At 28.9% G+C, this 19,281-nt stretch overlaps 7 protein-coding genes across 7 annotated transcripts; 5 read left to right on the forward strand and 2 right to left on the reverse strand. All coding sequences in view use genetic code 12, as the record gives it.

The window, feature by feature from the left end:
- Positions 1-366: 366 nt before the first annotated feature.
- On the forward strand, positions 367-2,412 carry KGF55_002934 (uncharacterized protein; the record flags this gene model as incomplete). The annotated part of the gene is made up of 1 exon (XM_051757672.1): positions 367-2,412. The coding sequence occupies one exon, from the start codon at positions 367-369 to the stop codon at positions 2,410-2,412; it is 2,046 nt and encodes a 681-aa protein (XP_051614375.1).
- A 3,272-nt stretch (positions 2,413-5,684) lies between these two features.
- Positions 5,685-7,763, forward strand: KGF55_002935 (uncharacterized protein; the record flags this gene model as incomplete). Its single annotated transcript, XM_051757673.1, has 1 exon — positions 5,685-7,763. The coding sequence occupies one exon, from the start codon at positions 5,685-5,687 to the stop codon at positions 7,761-7,763; it is 2,079 nt and encodes a 692-aa protein (XP_051614376.1).
- A 459-nt stretch (positions 7,764-8,222) lies between these two features.
- On the reverse strand, positions 8,223-9,927 carry KGF55_002936 (pseudouridine synthase; the record flags this gene model as incomplete). The annotated part of the gene is made up of 2 exons (XM_051757674.1): positions 8,223-9,648; positions 9,719-9,927. The coding sequence occupies 2 exons, from the start codon at positions 9,925-9,927 to the stop codon at positions 8,223-8,225; spliced, it is 1,635 nt and encodes a 544-aa protein (XP_051614377.1).
- Positions 9,928-10,408: 481 nt separating this feature from the next.
- NIP7 (ribosome biosynthesis protein) lies at positions 10,409-10,954 on the forward strand (the record flags this gene model as incomplete). Its single annotated transcript, XM_051757676.1, has 1 exon — positions 10,409-10,954. One exon carries the CDS (start codon positions 10,409-10,411, stop codon positions 10,952-10,954), a length of 546 nt encoding a protein of 181 aa, XP_051614378.1.
- Positions 10,955-11,052: 98 nt separating this feature from the next.
- KGF55_002938 (mitochondrial 37S ribosomal protein mS29) lies at positions 11,053-12,528 on the reverse strand (the record flags this gene model as incomplete). Its single annotated transcript, XM_051757677.1, has 1 exon — positions 11,053-12,528. The coding sequence occupies one exon, from the start codon at positions 12,526-12,528 to the stop codon at positions 11,053-11,055; it is 1,476 nt and encodes a 491-aa protein (XP_051614379.1).
- Positions 12,529-12,701: 173 nt separating this feature from the next.
- On the forward strand, positions 12,702-14,474 carry KGF55_002939 (ATP-dependent RNA helicase; the record flags this gene model as incomplete). Its single annotated transcript, XM_051757678.1, has 1 exon — positions 12,702-14,474. One exon carries the CDS (start codon positions 12,702-12,704, stop codon positions 14,472-14,474), a length of 1,773 nt encoding a protein of 590 aa, XP_051614380.1.
- A 1,491-nt stretch (positions 14,475-15,965) lies between these two features.
- KGF55_002940 (NAD(+) diphosphatase) lies at positions 15,966-17,405 on the forward strand (the record flags this gene model as incomplete). Its single annotated transcript, XM_051757679.1, has 1 exon — positions 15,966-17,405. The coding sequence occupies one exon, from the start codon at positions 15,966-15,968 to the stop codon at positions 17,403-17,405; it is 1,440 nt and encodes a 479-aa protein (XP_051614381.1).
- Between the last annotated feature and the right edge of the window lie 1,876 nt (positions 17,406-19,281).

Here is a 19,281-nt window from a genome sequence, read left to right on the forward strand (position 1 = left end):
TGAAATAGCAAGAAAAATGGGTGAAAAAGATACTGATCTCAAATGGGATAAAATCGATACTTTGATCCCTTTCCACCGACAAAATCATAATAGATGGAATCACCTTCTTCTTTGTGGTCCGAACTGACTCACCTTTTCCCCCGATGGGTTTTTTGCATCGATTGAAATTGGTTGATTTGATGTTCAAATAAATCTAAGATTAGACGATAAACTTCTGAAACGCCGTATGGTAGCGTGTCAATAATACACGTCTAAGATAAAATTCAAAAATTATTACTGAAAAGAAAATAGTGGCAAGGTATTCAACAAATATGTTAAAGCAACCACAATAGGAAACAACAATCACTCACTATAAGCTTTGTCAATATGAATCATTTAAGATTGGATCTATTCCTTAAATTACCAGATGAAGTGTTGGTTCTAATCATCAAATACATTAATGATAATTCGAAAATTGAGACGTTGATTTCAATCCCTATTTTACAAAAATATGCTTTACCAGCAAGATATTCCAAATATCAACTTGATCAATTTATGCACATACCTTCTGATGGAACAATAAAACATTTAAAAGAGTTATATGAGACGTACAATTTCAAACCTTCTAGAATAATCATTAAAGCAAGTAAAATGCATGAATTATTGATATCAGAAGAAGCACCTACGGACTCACAAAAGGAACTTGTTTTTGGATTTGAAAAAATGAATCAATATCGTAATGCTGAATTTGAAATATTAGTATCAGACCGTATGGATGTCAAATTGGAACTGATTTTAAAAGAGGTTAATGTGGCGGGGGTTCATTATTCAGAAGGCTCTTCATACAATCTAAACGCTGAAAGTGTATCAAAAAAAGTTCAGATTTATTTTCAAGCTATTCAGTTCAGCAATATACAGATCATGTCAGCAATTTATGAGAGTAATTATCACGTTAAATTTCCAACGTCTTTAAAGAAATTGACAATAGATGCTCTTTGTCAAAAACATTTTGATACGAATTTGAATGATTTAAAATGTCTTGAATATTTTGATTGCCAGCACATCTCAGGAGTGGAATCGTTGGAAGCTCTTCAATTATCTAAAACGATTAAATCCATTAAACTTAGCTTTTGTGATTTTAAAACTTTGGGAACCTTGAAGAACTACAATTTTTTGAGGTGCTTAGTAATTCATTATTGTCATAGTTTATTTGATGTTATCAAAATTGTTTTCCCTCAATCACTAGAAACTTTGGTAATGGATTATTTTCACGTGAAAAACAAGATCACTGAATTGTTTGATTCTGTGAAGCAAGGAATAAACAAAGAATTTGAATTATCAGACTTTTCGAGTGATGGCCAGTCTTTGATTTTTGGACCTAAATTCAGACCTCCTTCGAATGCAAAAATTTTGATAATAAATGGTAAGTCTAATACACATATGTTTGAGTTGGGGACTAAACTTTGCTTGAGCGCCGTTCACACTTTGGTGCTTTGTGGAATCAAAAACATAGATTTAAATATGCTTTTTGATTCTTCACTAGAAAATATGAAAAAACTCGAAATTCGCTGTTGTGAAATATCAACCGTTGATAAGCGTTTAAAGTACCCTAACATTCAGCAATTTTATTTTTCGTCCAACACATTATCAAATCTTTTCCAAATAAATTTAAAGCAGTGGATAAATTTGAATTACTTTGAAATCGAGTGGAACACTTTGGTTCCACTCCTCAGTAATGATAAAGAGGAATTGCTCGATCCATCTTGGTTTCTATTAAACGAGGTCGAAGTTTCTAAAGGAATTAGCGAGTATACGAATGAAAAGAGGAAAGCATGTGCAGTAATTAGAACATTGCGAATAGATTTATCTAGTATTACACATTTGAAATTGACTAATTTCGACGGATTTTTATTTGTTCATTACTCAAACTATTATCCAAATAATCTTCCTTCTGAAATTGATATTAAAGGCTGTACAACATTAAGAGTTTTGACATTATCAGGGTTGAGCATTCAAGTGTTGGATTTGAACAATTTCCCTTGTTCCTTACAAAAAGTAAAGATCATGAACTTGGAGTTACTACAAATAAGAGGTAAATTTAGTAGGCTAGAACAATTAATGTACTTGAACCTTGTTGATAATAAAATCACATATTCAATGTTGGTCACTCAAAAGTTTCCATCAAATTTAGAAACCCTAGATTTATCTGAAAACAAGATTGAGGATTTAACTTGCTTGGAATTACATAATTGTACCAAACTAAAAAGCTTAGTTATGGAAGAAGTTACAGAACTGGAGAAACCGAATGGTGCAAATGAAGTAAAAGAGTTTTTAAGATCACTAGGCATAGAACAAATTAACTATGCGATTGTAACAACCTATAAATTTAAGATTTTGTTCAGGATTAAAGATGGGAAGGAAGATTTCGTCTAAGATTCGAAACTAAATCTTGAAGCAAAAGGTGTATTTTAATTCTCATTAAAATTTTATTATGATATTCCTTCTAGCTTTAATCTTGATATTCCTTCTAGCCTTAATCTGAATTAACTGTATTATATTTTCTCGAGATTTCTTTATGGCCATAACTTCTTGCGAAAGACATACGCCATTGAATAGGATGTCTTGAAAAACCTTGTACTCGAAACCGATCCAATCGCTTTTCTAAATTCAAGGCAAAAGTGAAACGATTTAGCTTATGTTTGAAATGTCATTGTTCCAAAAGAAAAAAAATATTCATAATAATAATTATAATTATAGTTGATAGTTGTAAGTGAGATATGCTAGAAATTGAATTTCTTTCTTTCTTGTCAGTGTATGTTTTAAAAAGTGTTAAAAATTTGGAATTTTAAATAATAATGTTTGAATTCAATTAAAGTACAAAGGATTAGTCTTACTCATTTTGAATTCCTTAAATTTCACTTTGCTAAGCTAATTAAAATCTCAGTATACTAATCAACATCTCAGTATACTAATTAAAAAGAAAGCTAAATATTTGAAACCCAAAAATGATAAAAACCAAAATGAACCACGACATGGAGCCCGACGTAAGGACCTAAGAGCGCTTGAATAAACCGAAGGTGGTACGTCAGGGGCTACATGTCATAGCTCATTCTGGATCCATAATTGTTGGGTTTTCGTCAAAATATCATATTCTTTTCTTTTTTGGTTAAACTTATGAATCAAAATAATGTAGTTACAATCTCCTGAGGAATCAATCAGATTGAACTGTGTAAGAATTTTTACTCCTTATTTGGTGAAAAACGATAGCTATTTATTTTGAGGTACTTTCATTAAGGTAGGTTCCATTCAAATTTTGTTTTTTATTTTAATATTTCAATTTTTTATCATACATTTTGATTAAAATTGAATTGATTATCAAATCAAGGTCCTTTGAAAAAGTCACTTCCTCACTTCCTCATATCAATCAACACATCCTCCGAACTTAATACTAATCACTTCCATCAATGAGTCTTGTATAAAATTTTTGCTCGCTCGAATTTAATTATATCTTTTAGACCTAATCCTAACACAAATGATTGAAACCATTGCACCATAGATAATTCTTTTTATTGAATTCTTATCATTTAAAAGGAGTAATAACTTGTAAAATTGATGTATCGGTAATAAGATTGAAAATGGTCACTCAACCAATTTGATTCAAAGGTATCTGAACTTTGACGATATAAGTGAAAGTTCAAACGTTTTTAACTTTTTCCAAATATATGACTGCAATAAAAAGACTTTATATATCATTATGAGTTGAGTCTAGTCAAATTATTTCAATAAAAACTATATCTTTCCAAGAAAGTTTTTATCTAGTTCATCTTGTGGTTTAAAAATCTAGGAGTGGTGATAAGCATGTTTGGTTGACATGCTTGTATCTGAGCCAATTGTCATAAGACTGATTAGTCATAGGTAAGTTCGTAGTTTTAAATTTGTATAGTGAAGAAAAAGTTATTGATAGATTGATATTCGTCGAAATTTATTTTCGGAATTTAGAATACACAAATTACGTCATGATCAATATAAAAATGGTCAGTAATTGAAAAGCGAAGATTTAGAGTACAACCATCAATTATTACAGCGATAAGATCATATAATTATCATCGATTTGGAGAAAATAGAGTTATGGTCAAGTCAAAACAAATGTTAGAACGAGACAATCAATTCTTAATTGGTAATTGAAAGACCAAAGTTTCAGTAAAGCCATCATATATCAGAGATGAATAACGTACATTTTTCAATTTAACTCATTATGGAGTGTTTTTTTAAAGCAAAATTTGATAAGTAAACTCAAATTTAGAGAGAATTTGGAGATGTATGTCACTCACTGGATGAAATCAAATTGTTCAAGTCAAAAATGGTAATTGAAAAGTCAAAATTTGAATAAAGGTCATCAATTATCAGCTATAAGATCATAGATCGTAAAAGCTTTTACTTTAATTCATATGGGAGTTTATTTTGAACCAAAATGTAATAGACTAAGCAAATTCAATTCCAAAGGATTGATTGTCATTAATGGCCTATTATCGATGACGAGAGAAAGAATTATGAGCCTATCATCGATGTAGAGAAAGAGTTATAAACAAGTTCAACAAAAACCACAATGTGTCAATCAATTCAAAATAGAAATTGAATGGCAGGATATCAATAATCAATTATCAGTGATAGGATCATAGATCTTTCAGTTTAATTTCAATGGAGTCCTATTAAAGTAAAAGTTTATTAATCAAAATTCAACTTAAGGAAAATCGATGACATTATTATTAGCCTATCATCGGTTTACTAGAAGAAAAGAATCATAGCCAAGTCAAAACAAAATTTTAACTTCACAATCATATCGAAATGGTAATTGGGTAACCAGGAATTTAATATAGCCACCAAATATTAGCAGTAAGATCATAAAGTGTTTCAATTTAACTTCATGATGGAGTCAAATTAAATTCAAATTTAATAAATAAAACGAGCTCAAAAGAATTGGTGTTATTAGAATTAGCCTTGATGTCGAGGAAAAAGGATTATTGTCAAGTTAAGCAAAACTTTTACCTTGAGAAACAGATAAGAGTTAAACATGCAAAGTCTCATCTTTTTTAGTTGAACAATTGAAGAAAGAAAGAACAGATAATATGATAGATAACTAGCTGGTTTTTCTTTGAAATCCCCATAGATTAAGATAAATTTTCAATTTAATAAAAAAATTATAGAAAAGTAAAACCTACTTATAATTGTTGGAAAATCAATTATATTTTGATAGACTGACACTTTCAAGAGGAAAATTACACTTTATTCTTGGAATTGTAATTGGTATGAAGCTCGAACAGAAACATGTGTGAGTAATTTTATCTTGAGTTGAAATACAAGAGAAAATAGCATGAGATTGCAATGAAAAATATCGCTTCTTTGAATCCTTCTCGCCTATAACATTATACTAAAGCTACAGATTTTTCTCGCGGTCTGAAGTTATTCAGCTTTGCAACGCCGATAAATCTTTTGTATCGATTGAAATTGGTTGATCTGATGCTCAAATAAATCCAAAATTAGACGATAAAATTCTGAAACGTCGTATGGTAGCGAGTGCATAAACACGTCTAAAATAAAATTCAATAATTGTCAAAAGAAAATAGTGGCAAACAAAACAACAAATATGTTAAAGCAACTACTATAAGAAACAACAATCAATCACTATAAACTTTGTCATTGTCAATATGAATCATTTAAGAATGGATCCATTTCTTAAATTACCAGATGAAGTGTTGGTTCTAATCATCAAATACATTAATGATAATTCGAAAATTGAGACGTTGATTTCAATCCCGATTTTACAAAAATATGCTTTACAAGCAAGGTATTCCAGATATCAGCTTGATCAATTTAGGCACATACCTTCTGATAGATCAAATTCCCAACCTTCTGATGGAACAATAAAACATTTAAAAGAGCTATATGAGGCGTACAATTTCAAACCTTCCAGAATAGTCATTAAAGCTAGTAAAATGCATGAATTATTGATGTCTCAAGAAGAACCTACAGACTCACATCAGAAATCCACTTTTCAATTTGAAAAAATGAATCAATATCGTGATGCTGAATTTGAAATATTACTTACAGACAGTATGGACGTCGATTTGGAACTAATTTTAAGAGAAGTCAATGTGGTTGGGGTTCATTTTTCAAAAAGTAAGCCAAAAGATGCAAATGCTGAGAGTGTATTAAAGAAATTTCTGCTTTATTTTCAAGCTATCCAATTCAGCAATAATAATATTCAGATTATGTCAACGATTTATAAGAATAGTCTTGAAGTTAAATTTCCCACGTCTTTGAAGAAATTGACGATAGACAGTAGTTTTGAAAAAAATTTTGATACGAATTTAAACGATTTAAAATGTCTTGAATATTTTGATTGCAAAAACATGTCAAGGGTGGAATCGTTGGAAGCTCTTCAATTATCTTGGACAATCAAATCTATTAAACTTAGAAACTGTGAATTTAAAACTTTGGGAAACTTGAAGAACTACAATCTTTTGAAGTGCATTAAAATCTATCATTGTGATAATTTATATAATATCATCAAATATGATTTCCCTCAATCATTAGAAATTTTGGTAATAAAAGTTAGTTTCAAGCAAGAGGTTACTGAATTGTATAATTCTGTGAGACAAGGAATAAATAAAGAATTCGAATTATCAGACTTCTCGAGAGATGGAAATTCTTTTATTCTTGGATCCAACTTCAAACTTCCTTCAAATACAAAAATTTTGAAGATTGGTGGGAATTCAAAAATTTTTGAGTTGAAACCTAATATTTGCCTAGAACACCTTCACACATTAAAGCTTTCCAAAGCCAAAAACATTGATCTAAACAAACTTTTTGCTTCTTTACCAGAAACTATGATAAAACTCAGAATCCTTTCTTGTGATATATTAAAAGTCGATAAGTGTTTAAAGTATCCCAATATCCAGCAATTTTATTTCTCATTTAACAACGTATCGAATATTTTCCAATTAAATTTGAAGCAGTGGATATATTTAAATAATTTAGAGGTCGGATGGAACACATTGATTGGACCCGGCAATTATCAGGAAAAGCTCGATCCATCTTGGTTTTTAATGAATGAGCTTGATGTTTTTAAAGAAATAAGTGAATGTCCAAACAAAAAGAGGAAAGTATGTACAGTAATCAAAACATTGCAAATCGATATACCTAGTATCACACATTTGGGATTAATTAAATCTCCGGAAGTTTCAGTCTTTGACAATTCCAATTGTGCAATTCATCTTCCTTCTCAAATTTGTATTAAATGCTGCACAACACTAAACGCTTTGATATTGTCAGGATTGAGCATTCAAATGTTGGATTTGAACGATTTACCTAAATCTTTACAAAAATTAACAATCACGAAATTTGAGTCACTACAAATAAAAGGTAAATTCAGTAAGCTAGATCAATTAACACACTTGGATCTTTATGAGAATAAATTCACATATTCAGTGTTGGCCGCTCAAAAGTTCCCATCAAATTTAAAATCCCTAGACTTATCTGAAAACAAGATTGAAAATTTGAGCTGCTTGAATCTACATAATTGTAACAAATTAAAAATCTTAATTTTGGAAAAAGTAACTGAATTGCAAGAACCAAATGGTGCTAATGAATTAAAAGATTTTTTTATAAAATCAGTCGGTACTGAACAAAAAAGCTTTGCGATCGTAACAACATATGAGTCAAAGAAGGTGTTTAGTGTCATTAATGGTGAAGAGATTTTGGGAAACGTCTCTAGGATAAACTAAATCTTGAAGCAAAAATATAATTTAAATTTCCGCTAAAATATAATCATGAAAGTTCTTCTAACTCTAATCTCAATTAATTGTAGTTTATTTTCTCGAAAATTATTTATGGCTATAACTTCAAGTATTGCAAAACACATACGCCATTGAACAGGATGTCTAAAAATGTGTCAGACTCGAAACCGATTTAATTGCATTTATAAATTCACGGAAAAAGTGAAATGATTTAGCTTATGTTTGAAATGTCATTGTTTCAAAAAAAAAATATTCATAATAATAATAATAATAGTTGATAGTTGTAAATGAGATAGGTTAGAAATTGAATTTCTTTTTTTCTTGTCATTGTATGTTTTAAAAAGTATCAAAAAATTGGAATTTCAAATAATGATTTTTTAATTTGAATTAAAGTACAAAGGATTTGTCTTACGCATTTTTAATACACTATGAACAATTAAAGACTAATTATTTCTTATCTGCTTGATTTTCTTCTTGCTTTTCATCTACTTTTATAGGTTTGTCAGCATCAAATTCTTTATCGTTCTTATATTCATTAATATAGTTATGAAAAAAATCAAATATAGTAATACTTCCAGCACCTCCATTACCATTTTTAATTTCTTCATTATCTAAAGGAATTTTATAATTATCAATAAATCCAAAAAATCCATAAAATGAATTTTCTTTAATTTCTTCTCCATAAATTTTATCATAAATAAATTTCATTTTAAATTCATTCATTTCTTTTGAAAATTTTGAAAAATCTATTATATCATATTGATGATCTTTTAATTTTAAATTATACGCATCAAATACTGGTGCTTCTAATAACAAACCTAATGAAGGGGCTTTTGGAATATTAATTTTTGTTGACTTAAAACAATCTTTTATCAATGTAGATGGTAAATCTAATCTTAATATTAAACATGCCATACAAATCATTTTTCTTATTTGATGAAGCATAAATGATTGACCATGGATTTTTATTGATATCCATTCTGTTCCATTTATTACAAATGGTTCAGATGTTTTAGTATCTATTATAAATCTTTTTGATGATGAATCTTTAAAAGATTTACCAATTGTAAAATTATGAAAATTATTAGATCCTTTATATTGATCCATTGTATTTCTAAATCTATCAAGTTTTTTAGAACTTATACGATATAATCTTCTTTGTTGATTTTCAATTGTTTTAATTTTTTTAACTATATTTTCAATTGTTTTATTTTCAATTTGAGAATCTTGATTTTGTTCAGGACTGTTTTCATAATATTTAGTAACTAAATCCAATTCTTCTTTGCTTATTCCACTTTCGAAGACTTTTTGTTGAGTTGTTTCCCAAAATGTGTTACTTTCTCCATCATCATCAACAAATAAATTCGGATATTTTTCTTTTTCACTATCAATTAATTTAGCTAATCTTGTACCTGGCTTGGGACTAATGAGTGAATAAGTAGGTAATAAATACTCATACCACCTAGAACTGCACATCTTTCTACAATCATAACCTTTGGTAGTACGTTGTATACCCCATACCCTAATTTGATCAGGTAAATTATCATTGATTTTTTTTAAAATTTCAGAATCTTCAATAATTAATTTTAAAGAAATAACATTTCCAGCAGCATGAACTCCTTTATCTGTTCTTGCACATCTTTGAAATCCCGATTTCTTTAAGTCAATTGAATTTTCTAAAGATATTGCACCAGCTTTATAAAATGCTTCATAAAGATCTTTTTCTATAGTTTTTGTATTTGGATCATTTTGAATTTGTAATCCATTATATCCTGTACCACAATAACCTATCATTACTGCTACCTTTTTCTTTGGTTTTCTTTCTGATTTAGGTATTGGATTACCATTTCCATCTAATAATGCAACATATTCACTATAGTTTATAGTTAGTACAAAGGTTCATATTTTTTTCAAAATTTTCTTTACGAAAGGGACTTACCTACGATTGCTCATATTTCTGTCTATTTTGCCTTTCCTTGGAATTGGCTTTCCTACTATTAATTTGTTGATCTTTTTTGGATTCATTAGACGATTGTTGTTCCTCTTGCCTAAGTTCGGTAGTAGTTGGTTCAGAATGTGTATTATTTGATTCATCCATTTCAACATCTTCTTTTATTTCTATTACGTCTGGTAGACTATTTGCTGATGACATAACGACTTGCGAATTTTGAAGATTTGTGATTCAAGTATATAGAATTGAAAATTTAATTTTTCTCGTAAGTTTGTATTGTTCCAAAATGTTTCAAATTTGAACTTACTTTGAACAAAATTTTCTTTGACAATACTTTTGAAATCTAAAAGATTACCGTGTTATCAGGAAATTGTCCAATCTAGTCAATTTTTAGGCTCTCCGATTTCTCAAATTTATTAGATCTCAATAGGTATAATCTAACATCTCCAGAATCCAATTTTGTGTAATGAATTTATTTTGAAGACATCGCGATGTTTTAAATTTGAAAAATTATTGTTAAGTAGAATAGAAGTAGTTAAGACTATATAGATACTAAGATCATAAGAGAAGGATCCATTTATAATTTTTCTCAACTAGATAATCACCTCGCTTTTTTTAACCCAACAACAACCAATACGTAAATAACAAATATCAAAGCCATCTTACACAAATATAATCATAAATGAGACCATTAACGGAAGAGGAAACAAAAGTGGTGTTTGAAAAACTAGCCAATTATATAGGTAGAAACATATCATTTTTAATAGATAACAAAGAAAATCCACATGTATTTCGATTACAGAAAGATAGAGTATATTACGTATCAGAAAAAATTGCAAATTTTGCAACATCAATTGCAAGAACAAATTTAATGAGTTTAGGAATATGTTTTGGAAAATTTACTAAAACTGGGAAATTTAAATTACATATTACAGCTTTATCATATTTATCACAATTTGCCAAATATAAAGTATGGATAAAACAAAATGGTGAAATGCCATTTCTTTATGGAAATCATGTATTAAAAGCTCATATTGGTAGAATTAGTGATGATATACCTGAACATGCTGGTGTTATAATATATAGTATGAATGATATTCCTTTGGGCTTTGGAGTTAGTGCGAAATCAACTAATGAAATAAGGAATTTATCACCAACTGGAATAGTGGCTTTCAGACAAGGTGATATCGGTGAATATTTAAGAGAAGAAGATACTTTATTTACGTAATAAGAATAACGTTTTGCATTCACTTGACTAGATTGTAGATCTATATATTTGACAAATTTTGGAACTTATATACATTGAGTGTCAAAAAAAACGCTACTCTAATAACTTATCAAGTTTTGTCTCAAAATTCCGTATGGATTACCTTGAGACACAACAAAGGATGATTGAACCAATTTTTCAAATTGTTTATCCATATCTACTTCAACAATTGTTTGCTCTTCATTCACTTCAGCTTCTTCTTGTTTGTTGAAATCTTTTTTAACATAATCTTCTCTCACTATCAAAACTTGCTGATCTTTCCAAAATTGTAATAATGATCTAACTTCATCTTTTGTCATTGAAGCCATTTTTATAGGTGATATTCCACCATTTCTTGATAATTTTTGTGCTACTAATAAATCCAAATTAGGATATTTCATATATGGATCATATTCTTCATTTGTATATACAGCAATATGAGTTGTTTTCCTTTGTGGTGCAAAATCACAAGATTTAGCTAATAATACTCCTCCTTTATTGAAATTTATATCACCACTTGCTACATCAAGAAGAAATTTTCCCAATTCAAAATTTTTAATATGTATTGATTTAAAATCAGGAGATTTATATTTTGTTATTGAAAAATCACTAAATGAATTGAAATCATCGATTGATATAAGTATTGGAATTTTTGATGAATGATCTTTTAATTGTTCAATGAAAAATTGGAATGATATAGTTGGTTGTCCAGTATTTATTTCTCTATTTTGTGATAAATAATCATATAATGTATGTTGATTTGCTTTTAATTCGATTTTGGATTTATCCTTAAAAAAGCTTATATCTTTGGTTAATTTCAATTTTTTGAAATTTTCCTCATTAACTCTTAATATTTTTCTTAACCATCTTTTAGTAGCCATGGGTTGTTGATAAAGTTCAAGTTTGTTATTGTAAAAATAATCAGATGAACCATTACCAATTACATCAGCAGATGACAAATGTAAGATGATCACGTCGTTGGAATATTCTTCTAAGGCTAAGGCCAATGCTTGGTTTATCAATGTCGATTTTCCTGCTCCTTTAATTCCGTCAATGTATTTTCTGTTGAATTTCGATTCAATTTGTAAGTTTTTAACAAAGTCGTTGTAGATGTTGATAGTATTGGAAGTGATAAGGGAAACAGGGTGCTGAAATAATTCGTGATGTTGAAATTTTTTGAACGCTTCGAAGTCATTTAATTTATTTTCCGTAGATGGTGAATATTTGGTGATAACTCCTGTGGTTAATTTGTTTGGATGTAAAGATTCAATGTGATTCATTGATGGAGCTAATTTCTCTAGTTTTAAATTTTGAACAGCTTTTTTAAATGGATAATGAGTTAAGCCTGTAGATTTTTTGACTTTGTCCTTCTCAACTACTTTTCTTCTCAATATTTGTTTTGACTTACCCTCTTTTTGTCTAGGCATAGCTAGTAAAGTTGAAGAAGTTGTGAATGTATTAGTTAGGGTAATGTTTGTGGACTTTAATCCCGTCTGAACATTATTTAACGTGGGCTGTAATTTCAACTTTCTTAGACTCCTTGACAATCGCAACATTTTGGTTAAATTGTTGAAGTAATTTGGTTGATCAAAGTGACTTTAATTGAAAAATTTTTGAAACATAAATCTGAATCTTCTATGCACTACCAGTTTGTAACATAATTTTTATCACGAACTTCTATTCAGATGGGTTATCAAATAAATTAAACAAACCAGAACACATTCAACTAATGATAAACAGGTTTATACGGCATGATAAGGATATAATATCGAGATTTCTCAAGAGTCAATTTTCTTGTCAATGTAGACATGCTTCAAGATATTCTTCAAAAATTAAGATTAAAAGCTCAAGGTTGAAGCTGCAAAAAACCACAAAGTCCAACAAAGACTCAAACGGCTCACCAACATCACCACCCACCAAGTCTGATAGCAATAAAAGTCGTATATTTGAAACAGGAAAATTTTCACAATTATACAATTCATTAAAATCGACAAATACTCAGGATCCTTCACTACAAATTTCAAAAATAAATGATTTTAATCAACTAAAGATTTTCCCTTCAGTGAGAGAAGCAATGATAAAAGAGATTAAATCACAATATAACTTGAAAGGTCCACAATATTCATCAATAGACCAAATAGAAATCAAGCCAACGCCAATCCAAGTAGCTGCAATTAAAAAGATAAACCAAACAAGATCAATTACACCAGCATCACCTAACTTAGATGAAATGGAAGAAGGTGAACGAATCTTATATGAATTGAAAAATGAGAATGAATCTAAAAAAACAAAAGTCTTTACAATTTCTTCAGAGACTGGATCAGGTAAAACTTGGAGTTATTTATCTGTTTTACTTTCAAAATTAAAAGAAGATGATTTAAATTGGTTTAAAACTAAACCTGAAAAGTATGAAGCTTTCAAGAAATCTCAACAAATTAGATCAATTATAATGGTACCTACTAATGAGTTGGTAGATCAAATTTATGAGACATTGCATAGAGCAAATAAATTTAGTTTAGAACATGAGAATGTTAATAAAAAGTATATTGATTTCTTAAATTTACCAGAGAATGAATCATTAGGTTTTTCAATAATGAAATTATCACAAGGTGATCCTTCTATCAGCTTATACAAACAGTTAAAGAATTATGGAAAAATAGATATATTAGTCACTACACCTGCAAAATTTACAAGTTTATCAAAAATCGAATCAGTTGATCGACCATTCAAAATTTTCAAAAGTGTAAAATACTGTATATTGGATGAGTCAGACACTTTATTTGATCCATCTTTCATCAAAGATACTACATCAGTGGTTAAGAATTTTCCTAATTTATTGGATTTGATACTAGTTTCTGCCACAATTCCCAAAGAATTTGAAAAGCAATTAAAAATTTTATTCCCAGAGGAGAAATCAATTATAAGAATTTCAACTCCTGGATTGCATAAAATTCCAAAAAAGATTAAAATTTTCACTTTGGATTCAGATTTACAACCATATAATGGATCAAAAGTCAGATGTTTAGCTCAAACCATATATGCGATATCAAAAGATGGAACAGAACCAGATCAAACTAAGAGGATAATCATATTTGTAAATTCTAAAGATGAAGTAGATGAACTTGTTGAGACATTAAAAGATAAATATTCCATTAACGAAGAAGATATATTTGGAATATCAAGTACCAAAAAGGTTCAAGATAGAAAAGATATTTTATCACCTTTTTTGAAACCTGCTCAACCAATAAATGATTCAAATAAATCTAAAATTAATATCTTGGTAACTACAGATTTATTATCAAGAGGTTTAAATTTTTCAGGTATTAAAAATATTATATTAATGGGATTACCTAGAAATTCAATTGATTTGGTTCATAGAATTGGTAGAACTGGTAGGATGAATCAATCTGGTAGAGTATTCATTATTGTTGATAAAAAATCAAAAAAATCATGGGTTAAAGGTTTGGGTAATGCTATTATAAAAGGATTAAAAATTGGATAGACTCTGTATTTGTAAGTAGTATTTAATAGGCAAATTGTAAATATTTAAATTCTTACCTTAGTGAGCCTATCGTTGGCTTTAATTGTATAATTGGAAAAAAAAAAAACTTTCACTGCTACTTCAAAGATTTCTTCAGCTGATCAATACAAGCTCACATGAATGCAAGAAGGAGTTCTTCGAACTCTCAAGACATTGATTCTTAGATCTATAATTATAAACCTGTTTGAATATGACTTTGTTATATGCAGGACAATTTGGTTCAAGTCTCATCTTCATTTTTTTTTTTATAGAATCGTTTTGTTTTGAAAAATTTGAAACATCTATTATTAACATCTTTTTACGAATAACTCGAGTTTGATGATCTATATAAATTGTCAATTTGAAGATCATTTAAACTGAACTAATTTAACATTCATTCAAAGCTTATCCAGATTCAATAAAGAAAGCGTATGTTCATATCCAACTGAGATATCTCAAAATTAATTATAATGATGAAAAATAGTATAAATTTAGACGTTAGACTTCCTAACTATATTGAGGAGAATTATACTATTTTAGCTGATTATAGGAGACAATAATATTTGATTTAATCGAGTTTGACAGCTTTACTAACTTACATCATCAGAATTTTGAAAACACAATTTATCAAATTGCTCAATTATCAGAATATTAAGTGAATGGTATGTTACATATAAATTACAGACTGGAAAATACATGCTTTTTTAACAAATTATATAATGATGAAATACCAAACAGACCAATTTAATGAACGCTTGACATCCTACATTTATACTGGGGAAAAGTCTACATTTCATATCTGACATACATTTTACAAAAGCATAGTTTAGACATTTTAAAACAATTCAATTCATGAAATACTAACAATAAAGCAAGACGAATTATTCTCAATTCATCATCACTAATATTTTTTGGAAAGTTTCAAAAGATTGAACTTTTCAAATTAGTATTAGTGACATTTAACTGAAAAATGTAAACAAAATCATAAACAGAAATGAGCCCCTGGGAACACCTTTATCTACTTACCAAAACATATTTTAGAATGGTATGATTTAGACTATACGCCCCAGGGAAATCGAAATCTATATCAACCAAAAACACTTTATATTTGAAAGGAGCTTTATTTAACAACTTCACTCGAGTATTGGATTTAGTTTGATACATTTATACATATCTTTGATATATGCTTTTATATAAATCTTCGTACAATCTCGATATAACTACATCTTTAACATTTTGTGGAGAAATAGATATCTTACTAATGTATTTAAATTTTCGCTTGCTTCTTATCTCTCTTTTATCTTTTGAATAAAAAAAATTGTTCAATCTTACTGCAAAAAATTATTCAATCAACAACAACTACAATCACGAGTAATAAATTAATACTTATGAGTAGATTGTTGAATGGTATATAGCAGTCTTACTAGATCAATAGTCATCAAGAAGTACCAACCACTTTCAACGATCATCAAAATGTCACACTCATTATATTCAACAGTGAAAGAAATTCAAAAAGATATGTATTTTGGTACTGAAGTATTAAATAGAGTATCATTTTTAAGAGAAGATAATGAATTTGTATCACAATCTTTATTTCATCCACTGACTAGATTTATATTTTTTAATAAACAAAATCCATTAGTTCATAAAAATTATCCAAATAAATTGACTGTGATTACTAATGGTGATAATCAAATTAATGTTGAATTATTAGATAGAGAAAATGATAAGAATTTAGGGTATAGAGGTAATAGACAATTTATTAATGGTGGTTTGTTAAACAATATACCTAATTGGAATTCGATCTTAAAAAAATGGAATGATGATAATAAAAATTATTCACCGAATTTAAGGGCTGACACAAATCCTGTGTTTCTATTCTTGGGTTTACTTGATGAATCGATTGGTCTTGATATAAACACCTTAAAATCGGATTGTGAAACGCCAGGTGAGGGAGAAAAATATCTTGATCATCAAGGAAGATATCAAGGAATAGCTTATTACGCAGTTGACATAAGTAGAAATAAAGATTTATGTAAAACTTTAGTTCATTATGTCAATGATTGTGTTAATAGGATTGAAAATATTGACAATACCCCAGAAGAAAATGGAATCTTTTTCACTCATTCAAGAAAACATTTTTTAAATTTCAATCATTATGAAGCTTCATTATTTAGTCAAGGTTCAATGTTTTTCCATTGGTTAAAAACAAATAAATTTTGTCCAGGTTGTGGTCATCCAACAATTCCTATACATGCAGGTGGGAAATTATTATGTACTAATGAAGAAACTATTGAATTACCAAATCATGAAGATGAATTAAATCCTATAATTAAATCAATATGTCCTGTAAAATCAGCTACTGTTTCAAATGTTAGTTTTCCAAGAACAGATATGGCAATTATTTCAATAATTACAAATCGTGATAGATCAAAAATACTATTAAGTTTAGGTAGAAGACATGTCCATTCTAAAATGTATTCATGTACAGCTGGATTTATGGAACCTAGTGAAACAGTAGAAATTGCAACTAAAAGAGAAATTTGGGAAGAAACTGGGGTTACGTGTAGTGAGATCCAAATAGTTATGACTCAACCTTGGCCATTTCCATCAAATTTAATGATTGGTTGTATTGGAATAGTTGATTTTAATGGTACTAATGAAGTTATAAATTTAAATCATGATAATGAATTATTAGATGCAAGATGGTTTGATACAAATTTTGTTAGAAGATTAGTTTATCCTAATGGAGTAACAAATACCGATGGTATGGAAAATGGTGATACAGAAGATAAAGTTGAAGATGAGGATGACTTTAATCCTGAAGGTATAATGATCCCAATGAGTGAATCTATAGCTTTTTCATTAATTAAGCTATGTGTTGATGAAGAAAAAAATAAGCATCATTTATGATCGGCAAACATATGATTGAGTGGAAATATTACTTAGATATGATTAGATACTAGAACATTTAGCTTTAGAAATTATTTATTTATTTATTTATTTGCAACCGTGTAAACTCTAAAGTTGAGAAAAAAACAACAAATTGTAACACTGGGGATATTCCAACAAGCATCATAAGTCAATTTACTAATTACTAAGTTGCTAAATTTGTTCATTAATTCAAGCTTGCAAGGAGGTAACAAATTTCTACACTATTATAGTTTCAGAACTGTGAAGATCTGATAGTATTGTATCAAGATCTGATTAGGAGACAGGTTACATTTAAATCTCAATCATGATCCTACGATCAACTCTTTATTTTAAGATGTTGGTCTAAACTCTAAAAAAATTTCTGAAGATGGCAATATTTGGATGAAATTGCAAAAAAGCTTTATTCGTCTATGAATCTAAATAACTCCTTAAAACATCAAGTTCTGAATGACTCTCCCATATTAATAACATTTGTAATATTCCAAATAGTAGCAATAACTACTTTTCAGATTGATTGATCAAATTCTGAAAATTATAAGTTGCAACCACTTGGAAAATTGATGGACGTGGAACGCATTGTGAAAATAAATTGATGGACATGGAACTCATTCAATATAAAATCAACAACAAAAACCTCTGTTTAGTTGATATTGAGCCCTAAAGTTTCATACAAATTCTGTTCAAAATCAAATGAAACATAGCTAAGTTCTAGTCTCTCAAAACTTTTATGAATTTGAACAATTTGCCATACACTGGATCACAACTGGACCCAGAGTCCCAGCGATCAAAAAAAAATTAAGTCTGCAAAATTTACAAAAATTATTCAATAACTAAAACATTGTGCTTCTACAATTGGATGAAATCTCTATTTAGATACTTGAACTCAGTGGGGAGTTGTTGAAACAATCGAAGAAGTGATTGACCATAGATATAGGCAGATAAGCAATGAGTCAAGAAAAACAAAGTTATGAGAGTATATGCTAAGAACTGTTGATTAATATATACCCTAGATTCACGTACAATGATCCTTTTGATGCATCGTGAAATAGGTACAACAATCTAGATCTTAGCTAATTAAAAAACCCAGACATAACCTCACCATTTATCAAAAATCAAAACTTCTTAAGCGGATCTGGCAAAGATCACGATTCCTGGTCGAGTAAATAAACTGCTTAAAAAATTAAGTTACGTAATAAATCTATGAGATTGTTGTTGAGTAGGTGGTGCTTCTGCTTCATATTTAGGGCCAGCTATTCCTTTATGTTGAATTTTCAAGATTGATTAAAAAAGTTCAACATTTTGCAGCCATTTGAATTTTTTTTTTTTTTTTTTCATTGAACTTATTTTTACATTAGTAAAACAGGAACAAACATATCTTTACAATAGCTCCGTCTCCAGGTAACTAGGAGAATAAGCTATGACTAATCAACGGAGCTAGAGTCGATACTGCGGAGACCATTTCACTTTTTCCAACCATTTCAAAAATATGGAGTATCAAATAGTGGCTTTTTCTGCATAGAATTACTAAGAAGGAAATATCAGCCAACGAATAAATCCGGTTGTAGAGTTGATTCGATCCTTATATTTCTTGAAGCTCCTGTGCACTTGTTTCTTTTGTTACGGGAGGTTACAAAACAGTCTGAATAGTTCTATATTGAGAAGGTAAAGCTCTGCAAAGGTTGATTGAGGTCTCATTCAATTGATTCGAGCCAATCTAGCTTGTTCTAGGTTTATTATTATATAACCGGCCGAAAAAAAAAGAAAAAGAAACGATGCACGTGCATATAAAAACTCCACAAACTTTTTATGATATTTTTAATAATTATATAAAAACAACTTATATCCGTCAATAACT

This window comes from Candida pseudojiufengensis, assembly GCF_024610245.1.
Source record: "Candida pseudojiufengensis strain CBS 10847 chromosome Unknown scaffold4, whole genome shotgun sequence".
Classification (NCBI taxonomy): Eukaryota; Fungi; Ascomycota; class Pichiomycetes; order Serinales; family Debaryomycetaceae; genus Lodderomyces; species Lodderomyces pseudojiufengensis.